Source organism: Ascaphus truei, chromosome 15 (genome assembly GCF_040206685.1).
Source record: "Ascaphus truei isolate aAscTru1 chromosome 15, aAscTru1.hap1, whole genome shotgun sequence".
Classification (NCBI taxonomy): domain Eukaryota; kingdom Metazoa; phylum Chordata; class Amphibia; order Anura; family Ascaphidae; genus Ascaphus; species Ascaphus truei.
In genome coordinates, this window is record NC_134497.1 from 4,547,274 (window position 1) to 4,562,672 (window position 15,399).

Consider the following 15,399-nt stretch of genomic DNA (forward strand, 5'->3'; position numbering starts at 1 on the left):
GACCCCCTGTCAATCTACACGCTTGTTTTTGTAGGGGAGATGGCATTCCGCCAAACGCGATCTTACAGGAAGCGAGGACGACGTGATGGCGAGTGCCTGTGGCATTCTGGTGCCGCGGGCTCTCCGGGCGCTCAGAGTTAAATCCTGTAGGGATGCGAGATGATGCAATCACAACACACGTTTCATAAATCAAAATCTGCAAGTTTATTGAGATAAATACAAATTAATAGTAGTTACACAGAATCTATATTCTGACAGCCAGCGGTACTCCCAGAGTGTTTATACGTTCCGGCTCTGAATACTGTTTATGCAGAGCTGCCACTAGCAGGGCAGTGTACTGTTAACACGGGCCCTGAAGAGCACCCCCCCTCCCCCCCAACAGGTCAGGTTTTGAGGATATCCCAGATTCAGCACAGGTGGCTCAGTCAACTCAGCTACTGATTAGCCCCTGCTTCAGCAAAGGTGGCTGAATTAAGCCACCTGTGCTGAAGCTGGGATATCCTCAAAACCTGACCTGTTGGGGGGGTGGGGGTCTTGGAGACTGCAGTACCCCTATGCAGCCAGTAACACACAGCAAAACCTCTGGCAGCGAAGGGATTAAATGCTAAACCGTATCCCAAATACAGTATGAGAAAACAAAACATGCTCTGCCTACGCGTGCGTATAAAATGATCCCCGGTAATATTGCACCAGTATAACAGCTACATACATGTGCCATCGTCCATGAAAAGCGAGAGACGTCTTGTGCTGGCCTCGGACATTACAGTTATAACAGCGTTTTATACACTTGCGTATGGCTGTGAAAGCGATGCGGACTGATTATAACGGTTCAGTGTGGCGTAGTTTCTACAGAGAACATTTACAGCTGCCGATCTCCACCTTCTCCCTAATCCAACAGAAAAGACTACAGGGAGAAAGCATCCTTTTTCTTTTTTTTTGTATTTTATTTTTACTGTGGATTACAGGAATTCCTAACAAATGCATCTAAAGAAGACAAACTGCAAGACACGAGACAGAGTAGCATACACTTCAACCTGTTCCTTTCCTGGAGGGGCTGAAGAAATACTTTATTGGGGGATATGAAACGGTGTTGTAGATTACAATTGTACAGAAATTAACAGGATATGGTGACCCGTTCCTCGTTACGTTTGATAACATTTGCATATAAACATATCTTTAAAAAAAAAAAAAAAAAAGTAAAGTGCAGATAGGGAATGGCTAAATTATTTTCCAGTATAGCAACTCAAAAAAACAAAATCAGGTGGTCTGAGAGACGGTGTGTAACACAGGAAAAATAAACACACCGTAGCACAAAAACTGCAGAATGAGCGATTGTTACAGAGTTACGGAAATCCTGCCGTGCGCATCACCGGAGACCCAAGAAATATCAAAGGGTTGAAAAACTGGAATCGGTTCGTAGTTTACCCGGAAGTCATTCGTAATACTGCGTAATGTTTGAGATATACACACCCCCCCAAACAAATATTTTGCGCCACATTGCAGAAGACGCCGGAATAAGTCGCTCCGCAGTTCGCTTCAATGGTGCAAACATTATTTTCTGCGAGCGAGTTTGAGATTGTGAGTGTGGTTATACAGCAAACCTTTACCAGCTCATTAAGGGATCTTGAAGGAGCAGTCCTACCTCACTTGGAGAGAGATATATATATATATATATATATACACATTTTAACATGGTTGTGAAGCAGGGGATTCCCAGAGCTGAACCTCATTTCGTATCGCACCAGAACATGTGTATTTAACCCCCGTCTGCACCCCTCCCCCCCCCCCCCAACGCCAAGAGGAAGCCATGATGGATGACGTTTGCGACTCCTGACTGGCCTGCATGACACGGGTCTCTAAACCCCCTTATGGGAACGGTCTCCACATACATGTCCAATTTAAAAAAGGGGGGGGCGGGGTAAAAAAAATAACATAGGAGGGGGAATGCTCTGACACAAAAGGTCATATACATTAAGCACTTTATACACAATTTGTTCTGTGCTGACATGGTGTCATGAGTTACACGCAAGGAAAATAATAGCGATCAGTAGTACAAAAATACTGATATATATTTATTGAGAGAAATCAGTGCTGAATAGATCTACACAAGAGGCATTATTTGCAAACTAATCGGGTGCGCGGTTACAAGCCCATATTTGGAAGCCAAACCTGCACTGCGCTGGAAATAAGCCGCCGTTTTCTGGCTGTGTTTAAAGATGGAATCTGCATTTGGAGCCGTTTTTAAATTGTTCCCCGTTTCCTGGCAGAGGGGCCCTTAAAACCCATTCCTTCTTTAATTATTGAAAAACCCAGGCGAACAAGCTCGCAGCAAAATCCGAACTGCTTTGTGCAAAACCAGGGGTGGGACAACTCCACTCCTCAAGGGCCACCAACAGGTCAGGTTTTCAAGGTATCCCTGCACACAGGTGGCTCAATCGGAGACCAAACCACCTGTGCTGAAGCAGGGATATCTTTGAAACCTGACTTTTTAGGGGGTCTTGAGGACTGGAGTTGAGCACCCCAGACTGAATCTGGCTAAGGAAAGCAATTCCACAGATAAGTTGCTTACATATTTTTTGGGGGTGGGTAAAGGGGACTGCACCCCTAGAAAGCCGGCCTAACAAGTGATCCCCTATCTGGCCTTTTAGTAAGAGACATGTTGGAAACCGTGTTGTATATAGACCACAAACAGAAGCGGGCCTTTGCAGTGAAAACCTAAATCATTTCGCATCTACTTTGCCTTTAAATTCCTTTGTTGATCTGTTTTTGTTTTTAAATCACACTCCCCTCGCATTGTTTCCCTCTTTAAAGCTTTGTCTTTTTGTTTTTTTAATTACGCGCCTCCGCAATGCGTGCGCCCGTCCTACACACCCCGGCGTACCCCGCTCTGGTCCTAACGCTCTTCACCCCGAAGCACGTAAATAAAAATCGCGTGTGACTTTTCATCCACAGGTTTTTGTTAAAAAAATATATAAAATATATTTAAAAACATATTACAGAAGTAGGTCGTGTACAGGTTTGTCCTTCTTATACACGTATATACAGAGACACACGGGATTGTGGTGATGATGATGGTTAAGCCCTTCGTTCCTGGATGGGGCTTGCTATGAATCATTGCCCCCCCCCACACAGTGAATGGGGTAACCCAGGGGTGCTCAACTCCAATCTCAAGCCTCCTCCCCCAGGTTTTCAAGATATCCCGGCTGCAGCACAGGTGGCTCAATTAGTCCCTGCTTCAGCACAGGTGGCTCAATCAGAGGCTCAGTCTTCGATTAAGCCATCTGTGCTGAAGCAGGGATATCCTGAAAACCTGACCTGTTGGAGGCGGCTTGAGGACTGCAGTTGAGCACCCCCTGGGTTAACCGACAATGTGTAAAGGTGACAGAGCAACCAACTCTCAGCCAATCTATGCTTCGTGCACTTTTTTTTTCTTTCTTCCCCATGTGGCTTTTTTTTGTTATTTTTATTATTTTTTTTTTTATTAAATAAAGCGGTTATAAATATACATATATAAAATAAAAAAAAAAGAAGCTAAATAGTGCATTTCATGCCATATAACCCCTTCACTGCCAGAAGGGTTCCTGCAACACATTGCACAGCAACGTGAAGGGATAAAAAGAAAGCCTCACTCCCAGCCTCACCATACAAACCCCAATGTGCGCAGGATGCTGGGGCTGGATTAGTCACATGCATTGAACTGGGGGGGGGGGGGGGGGTCAGTCAGCCGGCTGCTCCAGTGTTGTGGTGTCCACGTGCCGCTTTGCCTCCGTGGCAGAGAAGAAGCGAACGTCTTGATCCTGGTCCAGTTGCATGGCTAGGACGGTTTTTTCCACGGCTTCGAGGTGGGGGTTCCCCGTGCTGGTGAAGTACGCTGAAAATACAAGGCAGGGGACACACCGGAGTATTCAGTCACGTGAACCAATATGGGCTGCGGCTCCGCGAGCAAAGGCGCCGACTCGGGTAACACGCAGTTTGAAAAACGCAAAAATGTCCGCCCTCATATACATTTGCCGCGGTCTCGGGCCTAATGGGAAGGCACTTACATGTGGCAACCACTTCCTTTCAAATCACAGCATCAAATGACATCCCACGGCCTCTCGTTACCGTGGCAATGTGACGCCGTGCGGCGTCACGTTGGCGACGTCTGCGGCGTCATTAGACACTGCGATTCAGAAGGAGGGCGGCAGTAAGGAGGCGGCCACCACAGCTAAGTGCCATGGGGCGGTGGACTTCAAAATCCACCGCAGTATGTATATCTATATCTATATATATCAAATGTAAATATTACTGTGTGCTCATCTGCATGTCTTAGGCAGGTCTGCAACCCGCCTTTCACCATTATCACCCAGCATACAGCACTTCCACTGCAGCAAGGGATTCTGGGAAATGACATGCAAATGAGCACACAGTGCCACTTTTTGCTTCAAAAACCATTTTATACATGGTTCCCTATAAGACATGCAAATGAGCATACAGTATTTTTACATTTGCTATATGCTTTGCTGTGGAGGGTTTTGTCACTTTTTTTACTCACCATAACTTAACTCATTATATATATATATACAGTGTTCGACAAATCACCCAAAAATCTACTCGCCCAACCAAAAAATCTACACGCCACCTAGCCCCGCCCCCAGCCTGCCATTAGTCCCGCCCCCAAGCCCCACCCCCACTTTTATAAAAAGGCGTAAATTGCTACTAAGAAGCGAGTGTGTGACTAGTCGGGTGGGTGAGTGTGTGAGTAGGGGATGGGAGGGTGACTGGGTGGGAGGGTGACTGGGTGGGAGGGTGAGAGGGTGAGAGGGTGGGAGGGTGGGAGGGTGAGAGGGTGACTGGGTGGGAGGGTGAGAGGGTGACTGGGTGGGAGGGTGAGAGGGTGACTGGGTGGGAGGGTGAGAGGGTGACTGGGTGGGAGGGTGACTGGGTGGGAGGGTGGGAGGGTGACTGGGTGGGAGGGTGAGAGGGTGACTGGGTGGGAGGGTGAGAGGGTGACTGGGTGGGAGGGTGACTGGGTGGGAGGGAGAGAGGGTGACTGAGTGGGAGGGTGACTGGGTGGGAGGGTGAGAGGGTGACTGGGTGGGAGGGTGACTGGGTGGGAGGGTTTGAGAGGGTGGGAGGGTGACTGGGAGGAGGGGCGCAGACGGCCCGATGGGAGGAGGGGCGCGGACGTCCCGATGGGAGGGGGGGCGCGGACGGCCCGATGGGAGGGGGGGCGCGGACGTCCCGATGGGAGGGAAGGTGCGGACGGACCGATGGGAGGGGGGGGGGGGGTGGGTGGATGGCCCGATGGGAGGGTGGGGCGGCGGATGGCCCGATGGGAGGGGGGGCGGCGGATGGCCCGATGGGAGGGAGGGGGGGGGGGGCGGATGGCCCGATGGGAGGGGGTGGGGGGGGATGGCCCGATGGGAGGGGGGGGGGGGGGGGGCGGATGGCCCGTTGGTGGTGGGGTGGGCGACAGATGGCCCTGCAGGGGCCTGTGGCAGACAGGCGCGGAAGGGGCTGGCTGCCGGAAAGGGGAGGAACAAGCGGATGACCTCACACGGTGAATAAGGATGCCGAGCAGGTCTTGGAGCGACACTAGGAGATCCACAGCACACCCAGCACTACGCGTTTCATCAGCTAAACTGATTCCATCCCATGATCCTTATTCACCGTGTGACGTCATCCGCTTGTTCCGCCACATCGAGTGTCCCTGGTGGGAACCCAAATCATCTGGAGGTGTGTTCCCGGGGAAGGAAATCTGTGGAGAGCCTGATGTCGTGAGTTCCTGTGGGCGGTGATTCACGAGGGCCAAATCGGATGCGGTGGAGTCACGGAGCAGTGTAGCAGAGCAGCGGCGTTTCCTGATCCTTTGGAGCATGAGTATTATCTCATAACATGCTTTTTTACTTCTTATGTTTGTGAGTTCATTTTATGAGCCTTTTTTGGGAATTAAATACCTTTTTGCACAGTACAGGCATACCCCGCATTAACGTACGCAATGGGACCGGAGCATGTATGTAATATGAAAATGTACTTAAAGTGAAGCACTAACTTTTCCCCACTTATCGATGCATGTGCTGTTCTGCAATCATCATATACGTGCATAACTGATGTAAATAACGCATTTCTAACAGGCTCTATAGTCTCCCCGCTTGCGCACAGCTTTGGTACAGGTAGGGAGCCGGTATTGCTGTTCAGGACGTGATGACAGGCGCATGCGCGAGCTGCCGTTTGCCTATTGGGCGATATGTCCTTACTCGCGAGTGTACTTAAAGCGAGTGTCCTTAAACCGGGGTATGCCTGTAATGCACTAGGATTGGGCGCTTTTTTCTTCTATTTTCTATGCAGGTGGAGAGGGAGGTCGTTGTGCCCTTTAAAGAAGCTGCCATTATCCTGATAGTGCCTTTTGTTTCTCTTATATTGGACATATTTGGACTTCAAAGGACCAATTATATAGTTTGGTATTGAGTGAGTCCACAGCACACCTTTGTGTAACAATTCATGCACATTTCATTTAGTGTCATTGATTTTACAGCAAGAGTATTATTGCTTTATAGGTCATTATTTTTATTTTGCATTTTCTCTATTTTTTGCTGTCACACTACACCCAGGCGCATATATATATATATATATATATATATATATATATATATATATATATATATATATATAGACACGGACGACAATGAATGAGTGTAAATCAGAAGACACTGGTTCAATTCCCGGTGTCAGTCAGACCTTGGGCAAGTTACTTTATCGCCCTGTGCCTCAGGCACTAAAAACAGATTGTAAGCTCTGTGGGACAGCAAAAATTCTATATACAGCACTGCGTACCGCACGCTATACCGTAATTGTGGCGCGCTTTGAGTCCCATTGGGAGAAAAGCGCTATATGAGATAGTTAGAATTTATTATTAATATACAATTATTATCATTGTCAAAGGAAATGTTATTTTCTATGGAAAAAGCGATACATACAAAATGAAATCACACGTTTTATCTTAAGACAAAAACAAAGTGCTGTACCTTTCTCCAGCAGGGTTTGCCTTAGTGCCTTAGCGAGCAAAACTCTTACGTTGGGGACGGGATCGGATGCCAGGCTGAGGAGGTTGGGAAGCAGGTGGGTAACAAACTGCTCTGCGGGCATACACTCCTCCTGTACCACGGCCTGCAAAAGCGCAAACCAAAATGCACTTAGGTTTCTTCACCCTTTCACTGCGCCTCTTGTTGCCAGAACGGGCGTCAAGATAATGGGAACATTGTAATGAATAGAAACAGTGCACTTTTTATGCAATTAAAACACCCAGTACGCATGCGGCGGGTTAAAGCTCCACTTACTATAGACATTTACATGTCTGAGGAAGCTATAAATGTACTTTCTGCCGTGAGAACTGGTTTATGGGAATTTTGCATTCATGGTTCATGGTTCACCGCCTTCAGTAGACCCTCTCCAAATGGCCCTAGTACACCCCCTGCCCCACACTTCAATTGTATCTGTCATAATACCCAAGAGCTGCCTTATACTGAGGTACTACTCCCCTGTTAGATGACAGTGAGGGGGAGATATACAGAGACAGAGAGAGAACGTGATAGAGAAGACACAGGTAACATTCTTCCCTTTCCCAAACCGCTGCTTTGTAAGAGCAGCCCAAGCGCAGCGTCTTCTTTATTTAAAAAAAGGGGGTCTCCGGAGGGAGCCGAACCGCGGTAATGTCATCGAGAGGGACCCCCTGCTTCCTGGGATACTTGCCTCGGAAGGGGCTGCAGGTAGCCGCTCCGGCTGGGCTAGCTGGGGTTCGCGTAATGGCGGCTTAACATTTTCTGTATCACGAGGGCCAATAGGAAGCCTTGACATCACCCCCTGCGGCTTCCTATTGGCCAGCGTGACCGGGACATTTAAATGGAGGATAAATCCCAGCACACCTCACGGAGGTAAGTATCTCCGGCGGGAGGGGATTCCCGGAGCGGAAAATCCACGTAGTTCAGTGCCAGAAGACCCCCTGCTTCAAACCTATTGAAGTAAACAAGAACCGCTGCGCTTGGGACTGCCGCAGTAAGGAAGACACGGCGCCAGTTTATTGCAGTGTTTTTATGGCAGAGATCACATGGTGATAGGGGTATATTTTATGCTCTGCGCTCCATTCTTAGTAATGCGGGATGGACGGAGGGTTTTAACCCCGCGTTGCAATGAACGACAGCCCACTTTTTCCTCTGAAGAGGGTCAACAGTACTTCGAACCAGTAAAGAGGGAGAAACAACCGCCACTCACTTGGCAGATGAAGGCAAATGCTTGGCGTCCCACCCACTTGGAAGAGTGTCGGAACTGCATAACCAGTTCGTTCATGAAATTAACGCCCAATTCGTTTTCCCCGTTTGCATAGAACTTCTGTAGCATCGCCACAACCTGTGAGAAAACAAGACTATTACACCAACGTATTTCAGTTCTCATGCGTCGGTGTGTCAGAAGCAGGCGACTGCACACACATTCTCCCCCCAGGCTGGCTTATAGGACAATGAAAGCATCACAGGACACCAGGAAAATGGGGGGAAAAAATGGTAAAAAACAAAACTATTTAACACCTACATCTACAATGAATACACCTGACATGGATGTTTCTCGGAGTACGGGTGTTGCGTGCGTATGAAAAAAGTCATGTCAAGTTGTTGACACTAAACATTTTTTGGATTACACCGGTTTTCACTTGGTGCTCACACCACATCTAAGGTATCCATTATAAAAAGACTATTGGTGAACGGATTGTCTGTAAAAACGAACAGGAAATCGACATCAGCCATTATCAGTATAAAACTATTTAAACAAACATAGAAATGAAAGGCACAGAAAGATGATTTGTTACATCATCTGCACATTTACTGGAAAGCCTAATCTAGTCCATGGGGTTCAATGCCAGTCCTCAAGCCGTCTCCCAACAGGTCAGGTTTTCAGGATATCCCTGCTTCACAACAGGAGGCTCAATCAGTGGCTCAGTCAAAAAAAACTGAAAACCTGACCTGTTGGGGGTGGCTTGAGGACTGGCGTTGAACTCCTGGTCTAGTTCGCCCTTCCAAATCATGTGCCACTTTTTCCCCCACCTGCAATATATAACAATACAGGTTAATGTCCTAAAGCACCAGGACTCACCAGTTTGAAAGAGATCCATCTAACCTCCGACACTTTATCCGAGCAGAGGGTCAACGCGATCACTCGTAAATAGTCATACACGTCTCTTGGGTTATAAAGTTCTAGGATGAGAATCAGCTGTCTGAAACACAGAACATACAGAGTTATACACGGTGTTATTGGGCTCAATAGCATTGGCTCACAAAGTTAAAATCACAATTGCCTCCAAGTCATATTGTATTCCTCAGATATTATCAGCGCCTACAGGGCTCATGACACTGCCTAGCGCAAGGGTGGCACACTCCAGTCCACAAAGGCCACCAACAGGTCAAGTTTTCAGGATATCCTTGCTTCAGCACAGGTGGCTCAATCGGTGGCTCAGTCAAAGACTGAGCCATCTATGCTGAAGCAAGGACTGACAGCCACTTGTGCTGAACCGGGGATATCCTGAAAACCTGACCTGTTGGTGGCCCTTGAGGACTGGAGTTGGCCACCCCTGGCCTAGCAGAACACCCCCGGCAGTAAATGTGTTTAAAGCAAAATGTCTACTTTTCAGTATTACACTGTTCCCAAATGACATCAGCCTGCCTGGGACTCATGTCAAAAATGAGCAAATCATACTTGCAACAGACCAAAAGCTTGTAAAATCCTATGAAGATATCCCCGATAAGATACAACGTTAAAGAAGAAAGTTAGGATTTAACGGGGAAGCCACCAAAGTAATTCAAGCCGAGGGCACGCGGTGGAGAAGCCTGTTTTTAATGGCCGATGTCTGCTAAGGAGCAATGCATCTTACACCCGTGTGGAACAAATCAGGAACGAATAAGTGATTACCATACATTTCTACAGAACAACTATTTCCTACTTACTCAGCCAACTCGTAACGGAACCTCCAATTCCTGACGTTATCTGTCGTCAGAAACTCCTGCAGCTGGTAAAGGTACTCCCTCCTCGTGTCCACATGGAGCAACTACAAAGACCAGTAAAAAAGAAGTGATGACACCAGGCACATACATTTATTTAACCTTTGGCACATTGTTAATTCTTCTATAACTACAATCCTATAATCCCACTACAGCTGGATGCAAATCAACTACCTAGAACAGGAGCGGCCAACTGCAGTCCTCAAGGGCCACCAACAGGGCAGGTTTCCTGCTTCAGCACAAGTGGTGCAGTCAACGATTGTGCCACCTGTGCTGAAGCAGGGATATCCTGAAAATCTGACCTGTTGGTAGCCCTTGAGGTCTGGAGTTGGCCGCCCCTGACCTAGAACAATGTGCTTTAGTGCCAGAAAAGTAGTACTGCCATTAAAAAAAAAAGCCACAATGCTTTCACCAACGGCGTTACCAGTTTGGTTAATCCCCTTGTATACAAATGTGATGCAAGAACTTCTGTATGTTTACGCTAATGTAGGCGTCTCCCTGACTAACTTGTGGTTTAAGTGTCAAAATGTTGCCTTCAGTATTCGGCATAATTTGAACATTTAGAAAGTACAACGAGCGAATGAGTAATACTTTTCCAATTCAATGTTCACAAGGAAACCTGAATCATCTTTCATGAGCGCTCACCTACAAAAAGCTTAATCCTACACACTATTCGCTGCGTGAAATACCTGTCCCCGTGAAACGCGCGCAGCACACGTAGGGTGAATGAACGTCTACATTCCTAAACACAGACCAAAATGATCAGGTATTCTCCAGCTTCACATGTTCAGCACCAAGCATATCAGTGTGACTGAACAAGGAACAGCAATGGCAGTTCAGACAGATCGTTCCGCGTACCTTCAGGAAGTCGTAGAGATGTTTCAGAACGCCGATGCGCACTTCATCCAGATCTTTCAAGAACCCGTTGAAAATCGGCACAAGGTCGTCCGCTGTTAACTTGTCGCCAAGGATGACCGCCAGTTCGTGGATAGAGAAGGCCAAGGTACGGCGCACCTTCCACTGCAGAAATGGAAACAAGCGCAACATGGCGGACATTTCTTATTACAACTAGCCTGGTGCAAGTGGAACTCGAAATGCATTGTCTGCAATTAGGGCACGGGCGGCCAACGCCAGTCCTCAAGGGCCCGATTATCAGGATATCCCTGCTTCAGCACAGGTGGTTTAGTCTTCGACTGAGTCACTGATCTGATGGAACCACCTGTGCTGATTCAGGGATATCTTGAAACCCTGAGCTGTTGGTGGCCTTTGAGGGCTGGAGTGGGCCACCCCTGGCAACTGGCTTTTCTGTTGCATCCAACGTCCCATCAGATTGGGCTGGTTGTGATAATCCACCATCTACTTCACATCACACGACGCCTGCTCATCACCTGCACATCAGCAGCTAGAGTTTCGTACGTGTCCTTCAGGCAATGCCAGTTCTGCCTCCCGAGCGTTAACGCCACCCCTGGAAGGCTGTATGCACAGTGCTTGGTTATTTCTGTGTCCACCGTCTGAGCACGAACTGGGTCAGTCATGGATAAATATTGGTCTAGTAAGGGCTGTGGCACCACGTCCTGGGGGGGGGAAGGGAAATAAACCAATTAAAGCTTACATTATAGGGCAAAGGGACGTCAAAATAAAAAAACAATTCTGTCCAGAAAAGGATTTCAAGATATCCAATTAAGATTATAGATATATATTAAAAAAATACAATTTAAAATGGTTTGCAATAGGAAACAGAATGTAATATTGTATGGCCGGTGAAAGCAAGAAGTGGGGTGTATTTTAAGAATTTGTAGCGATTTAAAAATAACGGATTCTGACTTGGACTTTAGATTTTTCATCCTCAGGACCGTCTGCGCTTTGCTCTTCCTGGAGAGGTCCACAATAAACATCAAGTTCGCCGGACACGTCTATCTCGCCGGACACGTCTATCTCGCCGGACACGTCAAGTTCGCTGGACATGTCAAGCTCGCCATCTGACATCTGTAATTATAGAGCCCATAAAAAAACCGAACACATCCCCAAAATGTTCAGCATTTTAATGCAGTGGAGTAAACCTGTAATACCAACTCCTTCAACGATTAAAGAAACGGCAACGCATTGCGCGCCCCCCCCCCCCCGAGAGGTGGAACGGCAACGCATTGCGCGGGCCCCCCCGAGAGGTGGAACGGCAACGCATTGCGCGGGCCCCCCCGAGAGGTGGAACAAAGACAATCTGTATTAACAGACAATCCTTTGATGTAGAAAAAAAAACTACTCACTGTGCTTTGATCAACACCAGTTGGTTCTGCTGATTCTGGTTCTGCTGGTTCTGGTTCTGCACAGGTTGGATGGTCTGCCTCCTCTGAGTCAGCGCAGGGATCCGATTGACACTCTTCCTGCTGTGGGGCGCTGTGCTGGGCGCCCTCCATCTCTTCGTGGCTTATGGAATCCAGCTCGGCAGCTCGCAGAGCCGCAGACAGAACCTGAACTTGAGCTGGAGAAATAAATCCCGATGAGAACTCGCGGCGGCGGCGACGTAACGCCGCGATCACGGACATTTCTACTTCATTTAATAACTGAAGAGCGGGAAACGGCATCAATATTATTACCCCCCTGTCCTCTCTGTTTCTGCATCCAAATCCTTCTAAGCAAATGTCATGCTACATTCTGCACATTTATCACAACATTTAGCATGGAGCAAAAGCCCCCTATGCTTACAAGGCTGGTCTCTGAAGTGGATTCAGAGCCAGTTCGGGACCCATTACAAGCTCTGTGCAACCTACTTCCCTTTGTCTCGGGAACCTTAAAATCAGACTAAGATATTAAGGAAAGCAATATTTATCACGCGCACGGAGTTACAAATGCAAAGCCCGACACGGGGCTGGGTGGCCTTGGAACGCTGCGGGAGGTTACATTATTGTATGGAAACTGGTGGCTGCATTCCCTCTAGGGCCACGATTACAGTGCCTGCGTGAGCTCACGCATGCGCGAAACATGCACGGAGGATATCGGGAGGTGTGGCCGTGACGTCAGCAGTTGGCCCTCATTGGCTGAACCGTGCACGTGATTCCGGCCATCGCACGGCATAGAAATGTATTTGTCTGTCCGAGAATCGCGCCCCCCATGGCCTGCCCCAGAGGCCTTTAGTTCGCGGCACGCGCAGGCACTATAATCGCAGCGTAAGAGTTCAATAAACAGAGATGCTACCATCTTGCAACATCTTCATTTGGAGTATAGCGGTTTCTCCGGTGCAGTTTTTGAGGGTCGGTCCAGATTAGTAATTTTGGGCGCTACAATGTCAAAGGACTATCAAGAAAATGCTTTGTAGTTGCAGCGGTGTGCGCGGTGCTTCTGAAAGCTCACGTGCGCTTGTGGTTCGACTATAACCACATCCTATGAATCCCTTGTTGGCCTATGGGATGGAAGCGACATATTGCAGAAAGCCATGCAGCCAGCTTTGCACGACACTGCGTGCAAACAGAAAGCGACGCAAGAGTTCTTCACCTTGCACATCCGGATCGTCCATGTGTTCCTGCAGGCTGCGGAGCACCTTCTGTATGTCACTGCTGGCCATGTAGCTGCTGTACGCCGGAGCGTGTTTAAGATAAAGATCCCTGTCCCTGCGAGCTTCGCCTAATTGAAGCAGCTCCAATTCCTCACTTATATCCGGCAGAGGGCTCCGCCAGAACATGAAAGAGTTAAACGCGTCCGCGATGCGCGCTGCGCCTGGGATGCCGTTGGAAGCAGGTTTCATGTTGCCCTGGCTCGTAGCGCCTTCCAGGGCACAGAGATAGGGGGCCAGTCTGTGCTGATGCTCTGCGATGCTCCGCAGGGGACATGCACTCTGCTCCATCTGGTCCTTGCTTTTGGGAATGCCGTGGTCTGGTGCGGTGTGTTCCTTTCTTCCAGGGCTGAGTGTAAAACAAAAGCACACCGAATTTGTGACTACAATGGTTACATTGGGCATGGCAGCTCATCACGGCTAGCCTTACAATATACGGGCTACCGATAGATAACACTTGTATGGTGTACAGACCCCGACAACCATGAATACTTTGTGCGCTATATTTTTTAGAATGGAAGCTTCTCGGACAAGGGACCTCATTAATCAAATGTTTCATCATTTTTTATGTTGTATTTTGCGTGTGTCCTTACCCACACATTGTACTGCGCTGGGGAATACGTTAGCACCATATCATAATAATGACCTTCATTAATAACCAGCAGGAGACTATTCAACAGTAGTTGCCATACTGGGGAAATAGAGGATAAAACATTATTTTTAATATGAAGTCATCCAAACAAAGAGTTAAGGAGCGGCTCAGCGAGTAACGACACGGATTCGAAACAACGACACGGAGTGTGAATCGGGGGGGTCTGGTTCAATTCCCGGTGTCGGCTCCTTGTGACCTTGGGCAAGTCACTTTATCTCCCTGTGCCTCAGGCACCAAACACATAGATTGTAAGCTCTACAGGGCAGTGTCTGTAACATTCCTATGTGTTGCATACCGCGCGCTATATTGTAAGTGTGACGCGCTTTGAGTCCCATTGGGAGAAAGGCGCTATATAAACTAAAGTTTATTATTATGATTATTTTCTTTTTGGGTCTTTCCATTTGACAGACGGGTGTAACAATTCTCAGCATGGTTTTTTTTTACCTAGCACAGAGGGTAACCAGATGTGCAAAACGTGGGCTTATACTGTAACGTGATTGAGAATACAAGAATGAGCTGCTAAATGTTACTTAGCTGAAGTATAACGGGGTGACCTGTGAACGAGGCCGTAACTCCTGAAGCGCAGCTGCATAATAAAAGAAACAAGATTACAAAATGCAGCGGACTCTGTGACGGAGATTACCTGCAAGGAGCAAGATGCGTGGCATCCTCAGGATAGAGAGAAGGTACCACGTCCACTGCGGGGGGTCGGATGCTTAGGGTCCCATCCTCTTTGACGTACAGTCCCGCATTGGAGGGATTAGCAAAGGTGGAAATGAAAGGGCCCAGAGACTGAAAAGCAGTCTGACGAACCTGTGAGAGAGAATCTTACTGGGCTGGATTTGTGGCTTGTGAGGATAAATCAGAAATACAGGAGTATAACAAGTTGGTGTAAACTAACTCCAGTCCTCAAGACCCACCCCCACCAACAGTGCTTCCCTGCTTCAGCATAGGTATTGGGTTTGAAACCAAAACAGAAAAGTCTGACATCACATGGGTGACGACATAATCACAAGAATAAATGATCATTGTTGGACAAAGATGGAGATTAAAAGACCACGATGACAACCAAGTGTGAGATGGGAGGATGAAATCAGAAAACTTGGGGCTACGTGGGGGAGTTCTCTCTCCATTTGCCTACATGGGACTTTCATCCTTTAAATTTGCACTGGAAG

At 47.9% G+C, this 15,399-nt stretch overlaps 1 protein-coding gene across 1 annotated transcript in view; it reads right to left on the reverse strand.

Moving 5' to 3' along the window:
• Nucleotides 1–180: 180 nt before the first annotated feature.
• LOC142466426 (serine/threonine-protein phosphatase 4 regulatory subunit 1-like) overlaps nucleotides 181–15,399 on the reverse strand; it is a 34,600-nt gene continuing 19,381 nt past the window's right edge. The window contains exons 10-20 of the mRNA XM_075571325.1: nucleotides 14,868–15,037; nucleotides 13,515–13,921; nucleotides 12,290–12,504; nucleotides 11,850–12,011; nucleotides 11,414–11,599; nucleotides 10,884–11,045; nucleotides 9,972–10,072; nucleotides 9,124–9,244; nucleotides 8,251–8,385; nucleotides 7,008–7,149; nucleotides 181–3,871 (exon numbers count right to left, since the gene is read on the reverse strand). Of these exons, the coding sequence (XP_075427440.1) occupies nucleotides 3,717–3,871; nucleotides 7,008–7,149; nucleotides 8,251–8,385; nucleotides 9,124–9,244; nucleotides 9,972–10,072; nucleotides 10,884–11,045; nucleotides 11,414–11,599; nucleotides 11,850–12,011; nucleotides 12,290–12,504; nucleotides 13,515–13,921; nucleotides 14,868–15,037 (1,956 nt within the window). The 3' untranslated portion in view covers nucleotides 181–3,716. The remainder of the gene's footprint in view (nucleotides 3,872–7,007; nucleotides 7,150–8,250; nucleotides 8,386–9,123; nucleotides 9,245–9,971; nucleotides 10,073–10,883; nucleotides 11,046–11,413; nucleotides 11,600–11,849; nucleotides 12,012–12,289; nucleotides 12,505–13,514; nucleotides 13,922–14,867; nucleotides 15,038–15,399) is intronic.